The sequence below is a fragment of the Pagrus major genome, chromosome 19, assembly GCF_040436345.1.
Source record: "Pagrus major chromosome 19, Pma_NU_1.0".
Taxonomy (NCBI): domain Eukaryota; kingdom Metazoa; phylum Chordata; class Actinopteri; order Spariformes; family Sparidae; genus Pagrus; species Pagrus major.
In genome coordinates, this window is record NC_133233.1 from 5,834,442 (window position 1) to 5,858,622 (window position 24,181).

Genomic DNA, 24,181 nt, shown 5'->3' on the forward strand with positions numbered 1-24,181 from the left:
TCGGATTAATGGAAGCTGAGTGGCAGAGGTTGTGCTGCATTTGAGAAATCTACAGAAATATACTGCAGTTCATTTCATAATTAACAGGTAGGGATATAATTGATTGAGACATGAAAGCTTAATCACTCAATTCAATAACCAGGATATCAGCTGAGTAGATTAATTCAATTCTGTAATTAAAGCAGAGGGAAAGGTGAAGCATTATAGCTGATTGAAGGTTAAACAGCAGACTCACCTTTCTCTCTTTGTCATCCGCTATGAACATTTAACTCCACATTCTGACACAGAATACACACTTTACAGTCTCAACATTTAGTTTGTCTTTTTTATTAGACATAGCAATTTCACAAACAGCAGTTAGCCTGAAAATTACATTCAAAATGTGCAGCTGACCATGCGCAAACACTCCAGATACACCTTCAAACAAAAGTAACAGTCCATCATGTGTTTGTTTTTCCACTATCTGTGTATTCTCATGTTTTTATTCAAATTTACAAAATCAAAATCATCTTTCACTAGTTCACCATCAAAGCATACATACCTGTCACTATTACACATTTTAACAACTAGTTTCGGTCACTGTACATATGCTCTGAAAGGTTTTAAAGGCTCTTCTTTGCATTCTAACAACCAGACGCTCCCATACATCAACCTTTGAAATGTTCTCAGTACCGTTTCCCTTCTCTGGATACTCTTTAATATTAGCTTAGTTGAAGAGAAGGGTCATCAAGCCAACAGTCAGAGACAATTCATGTAAAAATCAGTAACATTGCAGTACTTAGAAATCCACTTTGTTTTCCAGTAACACCAGGACCTTGGTGGCATTTCCTGCCACTGAAGAAACCAACACTGAAGTTCACAGAGGAGCACAGACGATGACCCCCGGCAGCTTAACGCAAACTTTACCAAAGCACGTAAGACTATACGACACACAGTTTGTACAAAGTGGCAAGACGAGGATGCTTCTGCTCAGGTTTTATTCCATTTAGGTTAATTCACACACACATACACACACACACGCACACACACACGCACACACACACAGGGTCAGTCCTCCATCATTCAAGTCACAGGACGCTCATGTCACAGGGTTAATGCTTAACACTGGTTGATAGGGGGAGGTGGGGGTGAGGGGTGGGGTTGGGTGGTGTTGCTAAGGGGAAGTTGGGGACACGATCTGTAACTCCAGTTCATCCAAGTGCCAAAAGACAGTCTGTTAACGTAACACTGATTATTTTTTCACCTGGTCCAACATCACACATGGCTGATACATCACACACGAAGCTCCACGACACAGAAAACGTATCCAGTTCAGATTCAGCTCACTCCTTCAGCGAGGGGATGAGGTTGCCGGTTTGGCTTATAATGCCACGCGTTCCCCTCCGCGATCCGCCAAGGTCCGGTTGCCTTCCACCAGCTCCGCTTTGAAGTTCGAATTACTGGCCACAGGGATCCAGTGTATGTGAAAACACCTGAATACTCAAATCCACCAAACCACACGGACGTCCACACGTGATCACGGCACCACTCTCAAACACTGTCCATAGTCCGGCCTGCTTCTCGCAGCAGGAATGGCAACTGAAAAGCCGGTGAAATCTGTACACTTTTTTTGAAATTCATCTCCAAAACTTCTGTAAGTGCAACACTTTTGTAAACTGTCCTGTCAATGAATGTTAATTTTTTTCTCCCAACTGCTTGGTCCACAGCAATGTTCAGCTCAGTCACAGAAAAGAGGGGAAAAAGGAAAAGAGGCCCGTGTTTGAAAAGCCGGAGTCCTCTTCCGAGTGGGGGCCTCTACCTGCCGAAGATGCTTTCGTACTCGAGCAGTATGAGCTCCACTATCTGGTTCTGGTAGACCATGTGGACCGCGATGTTGCCCGTTTCGGTCTCAGGCCGCAGCAGCGTGGGTCCAAACACGATGGCCACGCTCTGGGTGGTCATGCGGTTGGCCTCTCCGTGTTCAATCACCCTGAAGGCAGAGAAAAGTAGAACATGAGGAGATTTAAATATGGAATGTGTCAGAAATGGCTTCAGGTGAGCAAGGATTTGTTTGACAACCTTTGGATTTAGTGCAGCTTCAGGGTTTCATCTAGAAAAACAACATTACGATCTTTACACACATCCTCAGGGCTAGAGACCAAGCGCTGAGGCGAGCCTCACGACACACACTCCGTAGCAGTGCTGAACGCTCCAGGCTAGAGCATAATAGCCTTTTTAAATAGAATCTACATCCTTGCATGCAGATGCACAAAACAATAACATATTCATGGAAGGGAGAAAAAAAGAAGATTAAATCCGCCCGCTGATGTACGTAGACCCATACACTGAATGTCACACTATAAATTCCCTCAAGAAACACCACTTCATACGTACTGAATTACAGCAAACACAGCGCCATATAAATGCAAATTGGAAACCTAGGCAAATGTCATTGTGAACATATGATATTGCCACAGGCTCCAGTGGGCTAAGAATACAAGGTAAACCTGGTTGTAGTTTGTGTTTGCCCACAGGCTGATCAGTGTGAGGGAAGGTAAACAGTCAGACAGGACTTAACACAAACACAGAGTGGGATCCTCACAGTCATTTCTGAGCCAAGAGCCTGAAACTACTTGAGCTAATGCTGGGTTCAAGAGTTGTTTAGTCAATCGAAAGAAAGTTAATGGCCAACTATTTTGTAAATCGTCATTTTTCAAGTAAAAGTCAAAGTCAAACATTTGCTGGTTCCAGCTTCTTAAATATGAGGATTCACTGCCTCTTCTCCTCATGATGATAATAATCAAAGAGTTGTTGGGTTTTGATGTGTTGGCTGGACAAAATAATGCATGAATACGTTTCATCACTGGTTGTTCTAAATTTTGACACTAATGCTTTCTTGTTTATTGTAAATGTATATCAGTTCCAAATATCGGTCTCTGTGATCACTAATAATCTGTATCAGTACTGATGCTGAAAGACAACATTGGTCGATTCCAAATTTAAATCCTGATGATGTGACATTTGCTGAGTCTGCACCAAACAAATATGTTTCTTACATCTGGAGAACAACATGTGCAGGCCAGGACATCTCTGCAGCACTGCAGTACTTCACAGAACACATCTGACTTTTATCAAAAAATTGCACCTTCTTGTTATTTGGGATTTTACACTTGAATTTATAATCTGAATTATATAAACACTGGTGAGTGAGCTGTTTTTGCTCTTTGCTTACCTGCGCAGGTGTTTGAAGAGGACCTGCATTGTGTCGTGGTTGGGTTTTGGCAACTTCTTGATTAAGTCTTTGATTGAATTCAGTCGCTGCTTGTAGTCGGAACATTCTGAAGCAGAGACACAGATGGCCAGTCAGTGAATGCACATGTGCACAGCACCATCTTGTGGCCGAACGAGAGACAAAATCATGTATTCTCAACGCCTGGTCATAGTGTATCTGAACAGTGAAGTGAGTTACTCACTGATTGCGTTTACAAAGTCATTGAAGGATCCGTATGTGAAGAGAGGCTCAGGAAGCTCCCTGAAGAACATCTTGAGAGCTCCGGTGGTGACATGGATGTCCTCCCACTTACTGTCATCCAGATCCACCTTCTCATCTGATGAGGGAGGATGGAGAGAGGCAGTGATGGAGACGAGGGATTATTACAGCACAATCAACATATGTGTGTGTGTGTGTTTGTGTAGAGAGTGTGTGTTCTGTGTGCTGAGAGCTCACTACATGTCCCACAAATGTCCACTGTACCATCCCATATAAAGCACTAATGTTTCAGGCCTGTTAGTGGTCGGGCAGCAGACTGGGGTCGTACCATGATTCACAGCAAAGCGGAGCTTCTGGATCACTGCCAGGTTCCCGCTCACTCTGTATAAGCCGTCGACATCGAGACCTGCAGGAGAAGGATGAGAGGAGGGAAAACTGTGGGTCTGACATGCTGAGCTCACCTCAGACAAACAGCTCCAACAAAGGTTGTCTGATCAAACATTTGGCATTTCCTTGCACCACCTTGTGGCTTCTGTTAAAAAGATGCAGTTGAACACAAACACTACAGCTTACATGTGACTGACCATCGACATGCAGAGATGTTCTGCATCAGTCGTCTCTATACAGTCTTGTTATTGCTTAAAATTAAGAAGAAACTGTTCTGGTGAAATCACAGCACCATGGCCCGTGCTGGGCGACATTTCATAGTCCACAAAACATTTCTGGAGCAAAACAGCGTTGCAGCATTCTCCTAAACAACTGAAGAAGCTGGGGACTTGTTTTAAAATGAAAGAAACAACTATAAAATTAAATAAACTGTTAATAAATAAATAAAATGGGTCCATACAGCACATCCGGTGTAATCCAAGTCTCCTTAAGACCCAAAGCGATTTTAAAAGACGTTATTTACACCTTTTATTAAGCAGAAAGTATTAGTGTGCACCCCGTCTAAGGTGGGTGCATGGGCTTGACTGCACACGAGGGTGTGCAGTCAAGCCCGTGGGGTCTAGGGACTTGGATTATGCTGGATGAGCTGTATGGAGCCATTTTATTTATTTTATTTTATTTTAGGTTGTTTTGCATTTTAAAATAAGTCCCCATCTTCTTCAGTTGATTAGCAGAATGCTGCAACACTGTTTTCCTGTGAAGCTCCAGAAATGTTTTGTGGACTTCACCTGACTTTCCATCAGCATGAGGGGAGGAGATGATGACTGAATTTCCATTGTTAAGTGAACTTGCTCTTTAAAGAACAAAGAGCTAACAAAGCTTGGCGAATATGATGTTTCACTTCCTATCAATTCTTCACAATAAAAGCACCCTGTTATTTTGCTATTTAAAACATTTAATTAAGATGCAGCAGAATCAGGACATGTTGGGTTTTCACCAGCAGTAACTTAACACCAGTCCTGAAACAGTTGAAAGGGTTAGGACCCTTACAGGGACGCAGGAGAGAAACTAAAATTCAAATCACATAAATTCAGTTAGAATGACTGAGAGCCAGACACACACAGCCTTTTACATATCTGTGGTCTCCTGCACAGTTGTGAGTTAAGTATAAAGTAGTAGTTATTGAAACAGGGCAGGCCTCGGCCGCCCTCTGGTGAAGGTCCACCTCTGCGTGGCTAAAAGTACCATTGATAAAACTCCAAATTGATTCACCAGGCTCAACAGGCTCCACTGTGATTCAGTACAAGGCTGTCTACAGTTGGTGTTGCCAGACAGAGATATCATCATAGATTACTGATTAATAGCCATCCACTGAAGAAACTGTAGTTTAAAGCTTGGGGAAAAGTTAGTGGTAAAAACAGAAAATTTGTCTAACATCAAAATTTAAAGTTCTGTTTTTGCACCTTTGATTTGAATGGATGTAGGTCGAGCTGAAGATGATGTGACTGAGTCGAATGGATTCACTTGTGGCTCATGTCACAGAGAATAGAGGTCTGAATGAATCACTGTTTCTTCAAACTCAAGTGTTTATACTGAATCATCAGTGTCACTGAATGAATCAGGAGTTTAGCACTGAAGGTCTCCTCACTAGTGACTACACATGTCAGTGCAGACTCAGCTTTGTTACACAGCACATAACAGATTCAAACCTTACTGAAAAGAAAAATAGGAAAAAAGGATGTGATGAGTGATGCAGCCAGGTGGCTGCTTATGAACGCTGCTTCTACATCTGGATTTGTACTACAAAATGAGCAACCAGCTACAAAGTGACTCACTGCTCACAATGTTGGGTCTCTGTAAATGAGTCAATTAAAGAGTATAGAGTGTAGACCTGCTCAAACTGAAAAGTGTCATGAGATAACTTTTGTTGTGAACTGTTGCTATACAAATAAAGATTGATTGATCAATTGATCAACTGATCGGTTGATTGACTGATTGATCGGTTGATCGATTGATTGATTGACTGACCTGGAGATGAGAGTAAATGAAATGAGAGCTCTGGCGCTCGTACCTGTGTTCTCCACGTGGTCGATGCACATTTTGACAAAGTTGGGGACTGATGTGTTCTCCCGCTGGCACAGACTGGTCAAACTGCAGCCAAACACCTGATCTGTGATCAGAAACACACAAAGGTTTCCAACTGTCTGCTATAACATTCAAACAGTGGCACACGATCCAAAATGTAGTGAGTTCCTGTTCTGTATTCTGTCTGTATACCTTTGATGTAGCCCTTGTCTCGGACAGCCTGATAGGTGGGTCGACGGATCAGAAACTTCTTGAGCTTCATCCTGGTTTTCTTCTGGTCTGATGAGTCCATACTCACAGAGGTCTTCATGGCTGAGGAAGACAGGCAGGGTATGAGTGTATTTCTTGGAGTTACTGATACAATGTTTTACAGTTAAGTGTTTTTAAACACGAGTTGACCCACTAAAAATAGCTGACTGTCCCCTTTTACATTTCCAGTGGAGGAGTTTGCCTCTCTGTTGTTTTATTTTCTTGTGTGTCAGGTTGGTCTTCACAAATGTGCCAGAAAACAGGGAACAGTAGAGAGCAGCAGATCAGATACCTCATCAGACTACATCCAGAGGACATTAAACTTGTTTTATAAAGTCTTAATCAGTATATTCTGAATTAGACACATTGTTGTTCCGGAGCTGATAATGGAGCTTATGAGTGAGACATCTCACTTCTATCTGATCTCTGTTGAGTTGCACACAGAATCGGATAGAGACACGGCAGCCACTGACAATGTAATGCTGGTTACTTTTTAATCTTTTACTTCAGTCTCTCTTTCAAACTGAAGGATGTTCAAGTGCTGCTTGAATGGAGACAGATTTAAAAGTATTAACAAGCCAGCAGCCTTAACTTCAGCACACATCACTGCATCACTTCTGAAAAAAGGCTTAAAATCTGCGTGTCCATCTGGTTGTTGCGTTTCCATCACAACCACACAGATCTGGAGCCAATAAACAGCTGGGACTACTGCAGAGGCAATTGACCTGGGAGTGAATACCGACTGTACTCATTCAAATTAAAGACATAAGACAGATGTTGCTGTGAAAGGGGTATTACAATAATACATATAGTTTTTATTATTGGAACAAATGTGTAACAACACAGAAGCAACAACAACAAAACATAAATGTAGATGATGTAGACAATAAATAATTACAGTTACTGTAATCAGTGATGATATTTGATGATATGATGAGAGTCCAGGAGTCGAGATGATTAAGGTTATAGGTAGTTTATGTGTGGTTAGAGTGTGCGTGAGGTTGTTTGTACATTTGTATGAGAGGCAGTGACATAATGGGTGTCCAGTGATGATATCCTGCTCAGGTAGGTTTGGTATGTGAGTGGGTATGGAGTGAGATGTATGAGTGGCAGAGAGAGGGAAGGGACATTTAAATAAATAAATAAATAAATAAATAAATCAATCAATAAAAGGAGGGGGGCAATGTAAAAGTGATTTTAAATATCACGTTATTCCTAAAACCAATAAATGACCAATAAAACACATACAGTAATTGTGTTGTGCCTCTGTTTGTCTCACCTCTGTTTTTCTTGGAGTCCCTGTGGTCTTTCTCCTTGTCCTGTTTCTCAGCTCCAGGAGACTCAGGCATGTCCTCCTCAATGGCCTCGTCTGATTCCCAGGCCTGGAGAGGACACACACATACAGATCAGATTGAAGTCAGCTCAGGCTTACTTCACTCTTAAGGCCCATTCTTTCCAACCAAGCTTGTGGGAAAACCCTCGAATGGACTGCAGTTCGGCCCTATTCATCTATTTCTGCTCCTGAATAGAGTTTTCACTCTGGTTTGGACTGGACAAATGAAGCAGAGGGAAGATAAACCTTGTGACATCTCATGATTCTGCTAGTGAAAGATGTCTCCTCACATGTGTGTTGATGGTCTCTGTGAGGGCCCGGTACCAGTCGTTGATGACACTGTCGATCTCAGACTGGATTAGCAGCTCTGTGCCTTGACGAGTCTTCAGCTGAGGGAGGACAAGTCCACATTACTTTTACCAAAACACCATATTTAAATAAGTAAAGTGAAACCTAACAGCAGCTCTGCTGTGTCTGATACCTCGATGACGTGTTTCTTGCTCGACTTGTCCTTGGAGGCCCACTCCACTGACCCACCTCGCAGATCAACAGTGAACTCGGGCTTTGACTGGTTGCTGCCAAACTTCTGAAATCAAGGAAACAGTATGATACTCCACCTCTGACACAAAGATGATATAACAGGGACAGGCTGCTGGTTTAAGAGGATTTTCATGATCAAAAACAAGAAATCAGAAGAAGAGTTGAATGTCAAAATGTTACAGAACTGCTCCGGATATAAAAACAAATCTACTACACTGCTACTGTGAATCTTATTTTGCAGCTCTTCATGTACACACACACCTTTAGTATCGTGTTACCAGAAAAACAGAAACACTGTTAGTTGTTATTTATATCATGTGCATATTAATGAACACAAAATGCTTTTGGTTAGAGTCACGTACAGAAAATTCAAGTCACTCAATAGTTTTCAAGCTCTTTTCACTTCTTTAACTTTGTTCTTCCGGGGTTGTAGCTGAATCGTACAGAGTGTGATACAACAATTTAGTTCACATTTTTCATTTTTGTGATAAACATCTTGACAACCGTAAATGACAATTGTTGTACCCACTCTGCTTGAACTTAAACCCCACTATTATGAGTAAATGAACAACTGAGTGCAGTTGGGAATTCTGACTTTACACCAGTGTCCTGCTGTTCTTCCAGGTTATCACGCAGAGCAGCAACATCTGTTGTATATCTTTCCTTATCTCTGCCTCTCCTGTCAGCCTGCTCTACTATTCTAATCTTTGTAATCTAAAACAGGCATAAAACAACTCATATTTTACATGTGGTCTTGCTAAATCTAGAAAATAAATCCGATTGAAATTCTACTTTACAACCTTACTGAAGCTTGTCTTAATCTAATCTTTCCATCCAACTTAAAGCTGCATTAACGGATTTATTTGCTCCTTGAGGGAAGTGAAACGAGCTGTAAACACATTACTGACATATATTATCACCTTATAAAGATTGTTATGATGAACATGTTAGCCAACTGCTATTTACACATACAGCAGACAAATGGAACATGAGCATTTAGTTAGACTCGTGTTTGTGTCCACCAGGGTTTCCGTTATCCGGTAATTACCATTATTACCTCCGCCAAGAACGCCATGTTTTCGCCTGTGGCCGTTTGTGTGTTTCTTTGTCAGCAGGATTACACAAAAACTACTGAATGGATTTCCATGAAAGTTGGATGGCAGATTGTTTTTTTTTTTATCACTTCCTTTAACATTGTGAGATGAAGCACGTTTTCCACAATTTATCAACATTTGTCAATTTCTCATTATCAGGGAATAATGAATGGATAATGATGAAAAATCTGGTGTATTAAGGTGGCTGGTATCCATGAGTAAGTACAGTTTGATGTGGATCCTAGATCTGGTGATCTTTAAGTATGGTTAAGCAGTGATCAGCAATTTTAAATTTAAGATTTAAGGCTATCAAGCTTGATACTGTATTAGGCTTGATTGAATTAAAGGGGACTGTTGGGCCTCATGGAGATATACACTCTACTGTGTGCCATTTACTGGGAAAAAATCTGTTAGCCTCCATATTTGAATCTGTCTATTAGATATTGATTAGTGCAGATCAGTCAAACTTCACACACACATAAAAACACTCCCTGACAGCTAAAGCAGGAGTGGATGAAAGAATGAAGGACAGGCAGCAGCAATACATGCAGAGAGAGAGAGGGACATACAGCGGCAGCCTGCACAGGCCTACAGTTCACATAGGAGACAGCAGGACGGGGCTTGACTGAGCGCTTCCAGTTGCTAAGGAGAGTGAGGAGCAGCTCAGGGATGGAGCCACTGCGGTAGTAAGACTTCAGGAAAGAAGCGGAGGGGAGGGGAGGGGGGAGGGGAGAGGAGAGAGGAGAGAGGAGAGGAGAGGAGAGGAGAGGAGAGGAGAGGAGAGGAGAGGAGAGGAGAGGAGAGGAGAGGAGAGGAGAGGAGAGGAGAGGAATGACAGGTAGCAATGAAGACAGGTGACTATGCAGAAATAAGAGAGAAATAACACAGAGATGAATGGAATGCTACAAAAAGAACATGAGCCTCTTGGGCCTGATGGGATACGTACCCAGCTGGTGCTGCCCCCCTGACCTTTTGCAAAGAGCAGGGAGGAGCCCTGCAGCACTGTCCACGAGGAGGTCCAGTTCTTCCTGTTGTCACAATAAAACAAAGACATTATCGGTCTGGCATCGAACAACTCTCTCAAAAGCTCATCAGGGTTCAAGCCATACTTGTTATTCCTACCTGACTTTCTTTCCATTCTCTGTGATTTTGGTGACATTGAGGACTCCACATTTTTCTGAAGGCTGTGGAGGAAGACACAGATAAGAACCTGCTCGAACACATCCACACACACACACACACAGAAGCTTGAGAAGCAAATGGGACAATGTTGTAGGCTGGAAGTGGCTGTGCTGCTTGATGTAATGCTCAAATATCACCAGCAGAGGATGCCCTAACACTGCTGTTCTGCTGGTAGGAGAATGTTTAGTCCTGCTGTTAGATGTGATGTGGTTAGATGTGGGATCTGGCATGCAGCTGATGAGAGAAACCAAATGCAATGTAGAGATGGAGAGTTTAGAGGATGTGAAAATGTTTGTATTTGGATGCAGTTAAAAGCAGGATGGTGGTAAGTGTGATGCGATGCAGTGCAAGCTGGGATACTAACTGTCGATGGGTGCTTAGGAGATGAGGGGCAGGAGTCAGAGTCTGGAGAGCTCTGCTTGGGCGCCGGAGCACACTCCTACCAACAAGAGGCACAACATGATGAGTTACTAACAACTACCAGCAAACTACAAGACATGGACAGAGTCAGTCTGAGGTTAGTGAGGAGAAGAAAATGGATCAGCAACCTAGAGAAGATAAGAGTTTGTTGGATGTTAATGTAAGTCATCAGAAGGTAAAGATGAAGTTAGGAATTAGTTTGCAAACAACATGCTCCTGAGCTCTAAGGAAAAGTGTTAATTCAACGCTAAGAGACTCATTAAAATAATGTACTTCCTTCCTGTTTATCCAATCCATGATAAGAACAAATCAGATACTTTGATTGACATGGTTTTGATTATCATATCATCACAGCTAGCTAACGAAGACACATAGAGAGTGAATCAAAACGGATCATGTTGATTGGAGAAGGGGCTGGAGAGGAGAGGCTCTGTGTGGTACCAACTTTATCACGGTAAAGAGAGAGACGAAATCTCCTCTTGGGCGAGTCGGAAGAGAAGCGCCAGAGTTTAAAAGAAAACTGCAACAAAACCACCACAGAGTTAGCCTGCAATGTGTTTTTTCTCATTCTCAAAATGTTTAGCATTTTACATGTGTTATTGGTGTTTAGTTTAAGCAGAAAATGTATTGACAATTTATTTGTTTATTTGACTGCTTTTCAAATGCACTGCATATACCAATTTTACAGGTTCAATAGAAGAAATCAATGAAATACTTTAAGTAACAAAGATTAGTTTTGGTAGTTATGCGTTATAAAATCTTTCATTCCTTCATATTCTTAGCCTTACATTGATTGCAGTTGTTCTTGAACGCTTGCTTTTATACACTGTGATGCTACATTGGAGGATTTCATTTTTGCATGTGTTCCTCTGTGTATATTAATGCTGTGCAATATAAGCAATGACAGGTGTCGGGCCATGGATAATCTACTCTAAACAAGATTCTTCAAATAAATGCAGTTATGTTTTCATTTTAAGCAAATACAAGATTCTGTTATCATCGTTTCACAACACAAGGTTGTATAACAAAAACTAGGTTGTTGTAGTCCCTATATGCTACTATTAAAACAGAAATGAAGAATGGATTAAGTTAATAGGTCAGATAATTAAAACTATTTTTTCTTTGAGTGTGGAGGATGAATTGAGAACTCTGTCATCTGAAATGACAGCTATTATTTCATTTATATATTAAAATATGTTGTTTTGACATCTGCCTGGCCACATATCACAGGGAGCAAACACATTAGCCTGGTTGCATTATGGGAAATGTAGGATCCAGGGTTTACCGAGCTTCACTCACGCTAGGGACCTGAAGTCAGAATATCTCGGCTTCCGTAGATTCAATTTTGACCGTTCTGTTCATCTCTCGTAAGTCCCACAACTTTATAGGAGTGTAATACTAAACTGTGATGGAATGTAAGTACATTTACTCAAGTACTCAAGTAGGTTCTTGTACTTTACCTAAGTATTTTCCATTTTCTGCTGCTTTATGCTTATACTCTACCACACTTTGGAGGCATATATTGTACTTTTTACTCCAATATATTTATTTGATAACTTTAGTTACTAGTTAATTAACAGATTTTTTAAAAAGATGTATTTATTTTACCTGCAATCGCAATAAAAAAAAAATCACTGATTCCAACAATCAGAAAAGTGAAAACGGCTTATCCACAGAATACAGTACTTACTGTACATACATGCAAATATATATACATTTTACTTGTATTTTTGATACTTAAGTGTGTATATCTATCTATATCTATCTATCTAGATATATCTATCTATCTATATCTATCTATCTATCTAGATATATCTATCTATCTAGATATATCTATCTATCTATCTATCTATCTATCTATCTATCTATATATATACATATATATATATACATATATATATATACATATATATATATATACATATATATATATATACATATATATATATATACATATATACATATATACATATATATATATATACATATATACATATATATATACATATATACATATATATATATATATATATACGTATATATATATATATATATATACATATATATATATATATATAAATAATGTATATATATATATATATATATATATATATATATATATATATATATATATATATATATATATATAAAAATAATGTGAGGTACTTACACTTTTACTCAAGAACTTATCTGTATGAGGGACTTTCACTTCTACCAAAGTCAGATTTTATCACGATAGCTTGACTTTTACTCCAGTATGACTTTTGGATACTTATTCCAACACTGATACTAAAAAACTAGGGCACTCTTTTAAAAAAACATCTACTGTAATGGATCACCCTGCTCTGAAGAAGTTAGGCTACAGCCTGAATCTGATCAGAAACTAGCTGCAATTCATTCAAAACAAGAACTTATAGTTGGTTTTAAGTGTCCGATAACAAAATTCACAACATGTTCATTTAAAACAGAGGTCGTAAAACATGATTTTCACTGGAACAACAAACCACTCTTTGTCAAGATTTCAAAATAAAAGAGACAGATTAAGCCATTGTAAGCCTTTTCCTGTGGAGTTGAGAGCGTCATTAGAACTGTGGGATTAAACTCACTGCCAATAAAACAGGTAAAGTAAAAAACAAATGAAAAGCCTGCCAGAAAACCTGCCGCAGCAAGAGTGCCTGTGTCCAACCCAATTAGACCCACAGTCTGTGAAACCACAAGTTTTTGAATTTTGAGTCCTGCCGTCTTCATTGTGTCTTACCTTGTCATTGAGGTCTAAGACATAGGTGCTGTGTCTCCACTTGGTGAGGACGATGGGATCCTGCTGCTTCCTCTCCAGACTGCGACTCTTGGGAACTTCTCCTGACTGAGGGGAGATATTGTACTGCAGAGACAGACAGGAGAGCTGAAGTTTAGACATCGAAGAGTTATTCTAGCACGGTGTCTCCCCTCTCTCGTCCCCTACCTCTCCTTTTACACGCCACAGCACCATTGGACAGAGGAACTTCTCCTACAGCCCAGCCATGGTCTTTAACAGTCCCCAGTTAAGTCCACTGAATACATCCATGTCCGTACGACTGTCTATTCACCCTGAGAATGGACTGCTTGTATCTGATCAGCTCTCCAGATTAAAAGGTAAAGAGCCAGTAATAGTCCGTCACCCAGAGTTCAACACAAACTTGGCTCCTGTGTGAGCTGTCACTTATCCACTTACATTGACAGGACCAGTCTTAAGTATACACACAAGGGGGAGGAGTAGTCACGCAGAAGTGTGTTACTGGGTGTTAGGTAATGTAATGTGTGAAGATTTCTATTTTCAAGAGAAGGAGATTACTTTAAATGTGGTGTGACTGATGTAACAGGGAAGACAAAAGCACATAAACAGCCAGTGTTCAGAGGATAATCTTACCTTGGGGAGCTCCCATTCTGACCTGGATCCATCAGCACTGTAGTAGTAGGGTCGGCCTTGTTCATCCACATGTTTTATCCACTGCGGACACAAAGACTAGTCAGCCTCCACGGAACGGTCAAACAACAACATTTGACAAAGGTATCAGGATAAAAGAAGATGCAGGGGTTAAACAATGAGTTTATACCATCCTCCAAACGGTCAAAGACACTTCCCTGGACAACTGTGATCAGTCTATAAGCTTCATGGTTAATCAATAGACTGCACCTTCTCCTGTGTGTATTCAGAGACGTAGAGTGTGTGTCCATGTTCATCCAGCTCCTCAGACCAGCCTCTAGGTGGCGACCCATACTGGCTGTCAGACTGACTTGAGTGGGTGCTGTGACAGTTTTCCTCTGAGGACAGCGGCTGGGGAGGACAGAAGAAGAGAAAGGGAACTTAATGACACAGGTTTTATGAGGGCAATAAAGACATTTACCTTCTACTGTGCTTGAGTATTTGCAACTTGTGCTCTTTCAGTAGCTACTAGGCAGTTCAGCAACATGAATCAGGGACTTCTTAGCTGTCCCACTTGTTTTATTAAGGTTCTATGAACTCTGTAGTCTGTAGGTACTCTGTTTTTTCCATTTTGCTGACCACTACAACTGAACAACAGCCCCACACACCACACATCAACACACTGACTGGGGAGGAGAAGGAGGAGAGACATCCCAGCGTTGTTGGCAGAATCTGATATCACATGCCGGTGTTGTCCCTGAAACATCATATTCAGTGTTGCTACAGGACCATCATTGTAAGTCATTGTCACATCATTGTTGTGACGTCATAGCTTTGCAACTCAGGGGAAAAGAAAGGGGAATATACACATATGTGAGAAGTTGTCCTTTCTAACATGTGTAACGTTGTGAAAAGGTCTATTTTAAGCCAAACCATATTTTTCATGTATTTTTGTTGCCTAAACCAAACAGTAACAAAAAAGTGAACTTGCAAAAAATAATAAGTGGCCTGTATAATAATATCTTTCAAACAGGATATGAACCCCAGTCTTCTGAGTGAGTGTCCTGTACTTGACCCATTTAGCCAGGACCGCTTCATCCTGGTGCACTTTGTCACTTGATGATGAAATGATGGTCCTGGAGCAACATTAAATATGATGTTCTAGGAACAACATCAACACTAATCTCACCAAGAGGGTAATTACACTGTCTATTTGAGTTGTCCTTCTGGACTTACTGTAGGCTACTTGTTGCATTGCACCTTGGGAGTTCTTTGCACTGCTCTGCTGAGTGAATGAACTTAGTAAAAGCATGTTGTTGACAGAATAAAAAAGCATAAAGGAAGACTTTACTATGTACTGTAATCACACTGCATTTTAGCTTAGTTTTTGCTGCCACCTGGTGGAGATCCCAATACACTACAAAGTAGTCAAACAGACCTATGATCAGGGTGATTCTGGGATCAGTCAGCTCCAACAAGTGTAAAATTCTATTGATGAAATGTTTGTTTTTCCCCTCAGCTAAACAAAGGAGGATCAACATTTGATAAAAGTGTATTAAAACACTGTAGATTTTACTGAGATTGATGTGGCTAAAAGGGTAGCTGACGAGGCATTACAACTACATAACTATATGTTCTTTACTACCTACATCTGGACAGGCACAAACTGAGATTTTGGAAACAATGACGCAAGCCCCCATGGTCGCTTCCTTACTGGGTCTGATCAGTGTTTATAACATCATTGGCAAGTGTGAACTTAGAGTATTTGAGTTTGTGTATTTAGTATATTATCCATATTTAGAGAGAAACAAGTTGCATTGGTAGTACAATGATGGAAAAGAAAGACAAAACAGCAGGTGACAATATCTTAATACAAGCAGAATTAACCAGGAGGACTTTGTGAAGAGCAGTCATGTTTCCCTCCCTCTTTAAAGTATTTTCTGTAGCTAAGCAACCAGCCACAGTGTATACAATCTGCTTCCCATTCACACCGTCACACACGTTTCCAGTGTATGTGAACGACCACGTGATATGTTTTCAAGTACGTTGGTATGGACGGAGATTATTTCTGAAACGGTGCCAAAATGCTCCTCTACACTGAGATCGTTTCTGTTTCTGCATGACCTTAGTTAAAAGGAGAAAAACTTCCTGTTGTAGCTATTAATGAAATAATACAAATGCAAGTTAATTCATTTTATTTTGATTGACTCATCAATTCAGCAAAGCAGTATATTCCAATCATACTGTATATAATTAGCCATCAATTTCAACCTGAAATAACCAAACCACCACACGGGGGCGGTGTTGGATAGTATAGGCAGGAAAGTACAACCTGACAGGAAATCTTAACATCCCCTCATCAAAGGGGCTCTTGTTTCCCTACCTTCAGTAACCACAACAGCATTTTAAAAGTCCTTTGAGGTTCACCACACCTTCACCACAGCCTGTTTGTTTAACACAGACTGCCAGAGAGTGCATCACACTGTTTATGTGGCTTTAGCTGACACTTTTCCTCACATACAAGCTAAATATCTGAGTCCTGCATTTAGGCATGTGATCACACCTACTGTAGGTTTGTGGAGTGGAAAATTTGCTTTTGTTGCAGTTGTATGTTTGTTTCACTCATGTTTCCCAATGATAAGCTTTTAAACAATCACAGTCACGTACTCTCACAACTAGATCTTCAACTGGCTTTAGCACCCCTCACCTCACTCTCCGCTGTGCCCTGGCTGTCTCCTCGGATGCTGCTTGTGCTGCCACTCGTGTCCCTGGTGCGCGGCGGCTTCCAGGTGCGCTCTCCGGTGGCACGGTTGTAGTAGAAGTGCCTGCCGCTCAGGTCTTTATGGGTCTCCCAGTCGCCCAGGATGTGTAGAGGGGAGCCGGAGGGGACGGGCGGCAGGCTGGACTGAGAGATTTTCAGCTCCTGGAGGTTGGTGTAGACTGGCGAGTCAGACCGGCCCTGACCTGTAGGTGATGTTGTCTGGAAGAAGAAAGAAGGAAAGAGGAGAGGAGGTCAGAACATGCACGATTCTGTATGACTTTTTATGATTTATCTATGATCTGAACATTCTACTTTTTCCCATTTTTAGGCTGAGATTTCCTAATGTCTTTCGAGACTCCATAACCAGAAGGAACCCTGAAATGCCTCCAGAGTCTGCAGACATCTAAGTATCTGTGAGAATGTTGGTCCTGTCCAGCACAGAAACCAGCAACTATCTCATCCTGGATTGGAATGTAAGAAGCCGAGCTGTTAAAAGTTAAACTCACAAACATTCACATTTAGCTGCAAAAAGCAGACCTTCTTTACATAAACCTGACTTCTCTTTCTCAGAGCATGAAGGTGAGGCGCTGAGTTATGAGGCTCTCTGACAGACTGCACGGCAGGATGCAGCTGCTGATCAAATCAGATGCTGCATGTGGCTCGCAGACACTTAAAAACCATATCAGTCCAATTCTAATCAGGTCCTTGAACCAGATGGACTCAGAACAGTTACATAATCATTTATCTGTCTTTTCAGAGAGCAGAGACAAATGCTATGGACATAAAGGGCTACTGGTATTAACATGCACACTTTACTTATGTAACACTTTTCAAAATAGAAGATGAAAAGAGAGAGAGGAAGACAGAAGAGACAGATAAGGCAATACATGAAAGGAAGTACAATTAAGTGTAGAACACTAAAAAGCTATAAACACAAGAGAAAGCTAAATACAACAAAAACAATTCGAGTCTCTTTGTGATTACTTTTAGATTTCAGCCTCGACCTCTGACCAGACAGAAATCTGTTTTTATGAAATTGAGCTCCCCTCAAAGGTCAGAGGCCAAAAAACAAACAACTTTTGGAGCATAGAATGGCTTGATCATGTATTTCTAGTATGTCAAGAGCAGAACTTTAAAGTAAATCCTAAAGGTGAAAGGAACCAATGGAGAGAAGCTTAATTTGGACTTCAGTGTGATCTATGCTTAGCACCTTTTTTTCAAAACTTTCTGCAGAGTTGTGGACTTGGGATGTGCACAGTGAGTCGACTAGATGAATAAACATCTCTAACCTCGCTAGTCGCCGCCAGAAATAGAAGTCAGCTAAACCTATTTGTTTATTAACGTACACGTACTAATTACAGATTGATATAATGTGCACTGAAATGTTATATCTTTCTAGTCAAACGTTGCTTTATAAAAAACAAGCAGAGGTTGTAGTGTCTGAGATGTATTTTTGTATTTGCTAGGTGATTTTTCAACCAATGAGTATGCTGCTGAAATAATCAGGCACATTTCCTTAAGATTGTTTGTTAAAAAAGAAACATTATAATGTTTGTAGGATAATGTGTAGAGAACATATCACACATAATACTAAGTGCCACATTTCAGCAGCATTTAAAATGCAATTTGGTTATTGGTGGATGTAATTAGCAATTACAAATGGGTCCTACATGCAATATTTTGAGGGACAGTGTTTAAGGTCATAGATTAAATTGCACAAAATTTGTGTTTTCTTACTTTGTGCCTAAGTTTTAAATTCTGTTTAAATGTCAGGGAAATTGATTGTTAGGAAAATCCCTATTCTGGACCAGCTTAAGCTGAGCAACAGAAAATTTACAAAGGCAGATATCAAGGTGTTAGCAGGGATTCAGACTGAAAACAAGCCGGCATTAACACAGCACAATGAACAGTGACACAATATGTGGGAAGTAAGTGCAGTAGCAGGAGGAACAGATAATGCATTCAAAGGCTTATCAAGTGCCAAAACACTGCACAGCAGTTCATAATACACACAGACAAGGCTTGACAACTCAAGTCATCACGATGGTAACCATTTTATTTTTCATCACAGCAACTATGGGGTAAACAACAACAAAAAGTGAGTTTGCATGATTTTGATTAGCCAATGCAGTAACTTACTGGATGATGTATTAAAACACAAAGTAGAGAAGACAAAGCAACAATGTTCAGCTTCTGGTTGGATGACCCTGTGTTGGGACCATCAAGGCAAATGAATGAAGCGGCGTTACTGTCGGTCTCAACGTGACCGAATAAAAGCATGCATGACTTTTTTTCAAATCCTCAGGCTGAATCTGACAATTCATTTGGAGTTCAAGTTTTATGTTGGAATCAGATTATACTGCATCCACACATTATTTATGGTAATCTCCTCTCTACACTATTGTGTGCATTTCCTTGATGTGTTGATACAGAACTGCCACAAGTGAGCAGAAAGCACATTCGTGTTGCAGGGACTGAAGCTGTCACTTTTCTCTGACAGAACATTCAATCTTTCCTATTGCATAACAAAGACTGGTTAAAATGAAGAAGAGAATAGTGTGGAAACAAGCAGAAAGGAAGAAGAAGTGGTAGGGGAGATGAGATACAGCTGGCCTTCTAAGCATAGGACTGCTGTTGATAAGGTATATAAGGAGAACTGTTTAAGTAGCATTAGAGTCCTGAAGAACTATCAGACAATAAGCTTTGTGTAGAGACTATGTATTCGAGTTACTCAACATCTGACTGACATTTTTTAAATATAGTTGAATGCAGATTTCTTTTGTAAATGACTTAAAAACTAACCACAGTCCATACACACATTAAACTTCATCACAAATTCTGCCCTGCAGGGTCAGTGCAGAAACACTTCAAAGACAGAACACAAGTTTTTAGCATCCGAAGGTCACTCCACAAAAGCCACAAAGCTATGTTTCTGTGGCTACAGCTCAGATAATTTAATGCTCTTCTCACAGCTTCTGAAAAATATTTTAGGGTTTTGGAGCAGAGCGGAGGTTCTGAGACTGATGCCAGCCTTGTGTCTCTCTGGAGGAGATCCAGCACCAGACATTCTGTAAAACACAGTAGATAAATGCCCGAGCAGAAAAGAATTTAATACCAGCGGCTGTGCCAGCACCACACCTCTCCCCCCGGTTTGTTACAGGTGAGGAATGTGCACTTCAGTCAGAGGATTTGAACTGTTTTCAGGACACAGATGGGACTTCCTGCCGGTCTTGGAATAACAGGAATATTTTTCACATAAATTATTATTTAATATCCTGAACACACGCGGCAGCAGAGGAAAGGTTTCAGCAGCGTCCTGCTGTTTTCAGTTAGATTTACCCGCTGGTTCTCAGTTTCAGTCCAACACACAGCAAGTGCTCAAGCATGGAGGCCAACCGCTGAGAGATGACGGTTTGGCTGAACTCGTCTCAGACTCATCAGTCACAACCAGAATGGAGCCAGTGTGCTGCAGCTTTAATTGGGTTTTTTAGGGAATAATGTGGTAATGATCGAGTCTAAATGCAGATGATTGAGTGTGTCCTGAGAGTGAGGCTGGGGTCAAATCTATTTAGATTCCACTCAGCCCAGACAAACCAAACTGCATATGGTAATTGGAAAGCTTTAACGTCAGTTCTGACAGAAGTTGAACCAAAACATTTTACTGCGGTCTCCACTTTCATGCAGAAAGTAATTTAACAATCATTTTAGACAGACGAGAGTGTTCACATGGGCATATTACTGCACAGAGGAACACAGGCCCACTGTTGACATTCATACTGCACATTTCACAATCGTTTAGCCCCAGTTTATTCATGCTGCCTCTACTGGCAGTGTGTCTTGAACTGGACTTGAAGAAGTAGCTAATATTTAGTACTGCACCATCATAAAGTTAACTTAAGACTGATTATTTAATACAACATTCAGTATTTTTCAGATAATTGGAATCTGTGTTGTTTTTTTGTATGACTGCCAATTAAATCAATTAATTTAACAATGCGTTACTTTGGCTCTGATGAAGCGACATCCCACAACACTATCTGACTGGATAAATGTCAAGGTGATAACCTATCAACACTAATAATCTGAATCTGCAAAGTAACTAGTAACTTAATGAAAACCCTGAAAAAAACATCATGGTTGATCCTTACTTCCCATCATGCAGCTCAGTATGGTTTCATTATGCTCACAGAAGGTATACTAGCCACAGAAGTCATTTAACAGCTGTTTCTACAGGCCAAGTTGTACTCTCTGCATCGGATAAAGGGATTTAATATGTGTAAAATTTATAGAATGCTACTTTGTTGCATGCAAACTCCCACACACTGTCTACTGTCTTCTACAGTATTACTTATAATAGATATCAGCCGTGAAAAAAACATATCAACCGACACCTAGCTACAACTAACAATAATTTTCATTACAATCTGACAATTGTTTTCACAGTTATTCAAATAATCTTTTTCAAATTACTTTGAAGACTGTTTATTTGCAATCATAGATGAAAAGAAAAGCAGCAAATCCTCACATTTAATAAGCTGGAACCATCAAATGTTTGACATTTTGCCTGAAAAACAACTGAACCCATTAATTGATAAAATAGTTGGTTTCAATTGACTAACCAATTAAATCAACCAATCATTGTTGCTCTAATACTTTGGTTTATAACTTATTCCCTGCAGAACTAATGACATTCCCCTCAGCCTCAGCTGTATTTGATGTTAAGTGTGTAATTAGCTAATGACAGCATGTCAGTGAGAAACTACAACCATGCAAAAAAACATTGACATAATCAATATATCACTCGAGCTCTTGCACTATACCTTTAAAAATCTCTTTAGAAAGAAAAACGGATGACTAACTGCTCCCTTGAAACTAAGCAACAACCTCAAAATAGCAGTGATGTCAAGAGACAATGGATGCCCTCTTTTGCAAAAATGGACTGTTCTGTATCAGACAGAAAAGCCTTATGCAATGTGCACCATATGCTGAGAGAGAAGTCCAACACATGCCTGGAATAGCAGAAGACAGCACAGGCACTTTTCTACAGTAAATGTTTCATTGAACTCAACATCAAGTGTTTTACTGGCAGACTGCAGGCAGATAGTATCTGCTAGTTTCTGACAGGCAAACTTTTGTGAGGACCTTATTACGGCTACCTGGAATTCAACTGAATAGTTTAAACAGAACAAAGCTGGCAATGGCTGCCAGCAGCTGATGGAAAATCATCCAACTAGAAATGGAGGAAAAGGACACCAGGAAATTCATTGTTACAGGACATGAAATCCATCTGCTGGCAGAGCAGACACCCCCTCTCTTCTATAATAATCTAAGAGTACAAGGATACCCCACATGCTAAAGATATCACATTTAAGACTTATTTAAGACAAACAAAGCCACATATTTTCTGTCCATTGTGTCTCATTTCAGGTCACCTTGTATCCGGAGCTGGACACAAACACCTCGTCATCATCCTCGCTGGCTCTCCTGTAACCTCTGAATACACTGAATGCACGACGCATGGTGATGTGCTGCGACCATCAACAGTGACAAGACACGCACTCACCTCCCTCCAACACACACAAACACACACAAATGCCCTCTTCTCCTTTCTGTCCTTCTGTGTAACTGTCCAGTTGAAGGTAGAGAGAGAACTTGATACTGACTGTGAAAGAGGCAAAAGGGGAACAGGATCTCTCTACCCCACAAACACCCAGCGCAACACACATCTATCACAACAGGAAATGAAACGTCGAAGCTTCCTCTATCAATGTGGTTCTGTGTGTTTGAGTCAAACTAGACACAGACAGAGGTATTGTGGACAGCAAAACCTCACCACTATGCTCCATACACCAGAGCAGAGAGTGTGTTAAAGGAAAGATAACACCACTCATCACTACTGTGCAAGCATGTCGTCCTGCTCTCATCTTTCACCTGAACAAATGAACACATGAAATGTTCGACTGAGCAACAGGGCTTTAGCAAAGTTACTGCCTTGTTGGAGGAGCAAATAAAAGGATGTAGACCGAGAAGGATGTAACAGAAAGTAAAATAATCCTGATATGCAGAGAGATGACACACCACCTGTTGAGGCTGAGATTAAGAGGTGATGAGGTACATTAGTGTAAATAATGCTATGAAAGGAGCATACTAGCGTCAGTTAAGTATCAACTACAACAATTTCCTTAATATTTTGCAATGTGTGTTGTAATGTAACCAAGATCATCAATGTTTTTTTGTCACAAACTAACATTATATCCGTTTTTTGGTTGTTAAGTTTTATCTTTTTTCTCTAAAATCCCTGGAAGCTGCTTACAGAAGTTTAAGAGGCTACACTTAAAATCCACATGGCATGGTTCATCACAGCCCAGGACAGGAAGGCTCTACACCGGGTGATTAAAACCACCCAGGACATCACTGTTACCATCTACAGAGCATCAGTGACATCAGTGAAGTGAGATGTCTGCACAGAGCCCAAAGATACTAAAAGGCAACACCCACCCAGCCACAGTCTGTTCACCCTGCTGCCATCTGACAACAGATACAGAAGTATCTGCTGCTGTACCACCAGACTACAGAGCAGCTTCACTCCCCAGACTGTGAGACTCCCTGAGACTGAACTCATCCTCAATACTCCACCATGAATACTTTATTTATTAAGTAGTCTGTGTAGTTTTTATTTTTGTGTGTATGTAATTAAGGGAATTACAAAAAATAACCATACAATCTTGTTTTGAATGATGACAATCAAATTAATCTTAAATCTTGAAACCTTAATCTTATTGTGTTCTAGTACTGTCGTGTTTCTTTATATGTGATGCACACTATAACAACAGATTGAACTCCAAATCAAAAGACGTCTACTCAAAACATAATGTTGGCTTTCTGTACTGCAATTTCTTGTATCATTGACCACTACCAGCAGATGCAGTTACATCTGTGATAAGCTAAAAAACTGAGATTCGAGATTACTTAATAACTCTGATAACAACAACCAACAATGAAAGAACTCACTCATCTATTACATATTCATATCAGAGGTCCTTCCCACAATGCACCTGCAGACCTATGGCTGTATTCTAATAAGCAGATTCCTGGCTAATCTGAATGAGACATGGCAGAGAGCTGGGAGGCATAGGATCGAGACCCGAGGTCTCTGACAGGTAATTAAAAATAGAGAGGACCTGAAGGGGCTGGACAGATTGCTGGTATAGCTCAGGGGAGAGTGGTATATATGAGGGATGGATGTAGTGAGAGATAT

General features: G+C 40.5%; 1 protein-coding gene across 5 annotated transcripts in view; it reads right to left on the minus strand.

Annotated features, from left to right (window-relative positions):
- Positions 1 to 307: 307 nt before the first annotated feature.
- arhgap12b (Rho GTPase activating protein 12b) overlaps positions 308 to 24,181 on the minus strand; it is a 70,212-nt gene continuing 46,338 nt past the window's right edge. For 2 of the 5 annotated variants that reach the window (XM_073487834.1, XM_073487833.1), the window contains exons 3-19: positions 16,870 to 17,142; positions 14,433 to 14,573; positions 14,166 to 14,246; positions 13,518 to 13,640; positions 11,205 to 11,279; positions 10,704 to 10,778; positions 10,280 to 10,341; positions 10,104 to 10,185; positions 8,005 to 8,109; positions 7,814 to 7,912; positions 7,470 to 7,572; positions 6,134 to 6,253; positions 5,928 to 6,026; positions 3,798 to 3,875; positions 3,453 to 3,587; positions 3,212 to 3,317; positions 308 to 1,969 (exon numbers count right to left, since the gene is read on the minus strand). In XM_073487834.1, coding sequence (XP_073343935.1) covers positions 1,795 to 1,969; positions 3,212 to 3,317; positions 3,453 to 3,587; positions 3,798 to 3,875; positions 5,928 to 6,026; positions 6,134 to 6,253; positions 7,470 to 7,572; positions 7,814 to 7,912; positions 8,005 to 8,109; positions 10,104 to 10,185; positions 10,280 to 10,341; positions 10,704 to 10,778; positions 11,205 to 11,279; positions 13,518 to 13,640; positions 14,166 to 14,246; positions 14,433 to 14,573; positions 16,870 to 17,142 — 1,932 coding nt within the window. In that variant the 3' untranslated portion in view covers positions 308 to 1,794. The remainder of the gene's footprint in view (positions 1,970 to 3,211; positions 3,318 to 3,452; positions 3,588 to 3,797; positions 3,876 to 5,927; positions 6,027 to 6,133; positions 6,254 to 7,469; positions 7,573 to 7,813; positions 7,913 to 8,004; positions 8,110 to 10,103; positions 10,186 to 10,279; positions 10,342 to 10,703; positions 10,779 to 11,204; positions 11,280 to 13,517; positions 13,641 to 14,165; positions 14,247 to 14,432; positions 14,574 to 16,869; positions 17,143 to 24,181) is intronic. The other 3 variants (XM_073487835.1, XM_073487836.1, XM_073487837.1) reach the window with 3 other exon arrangements.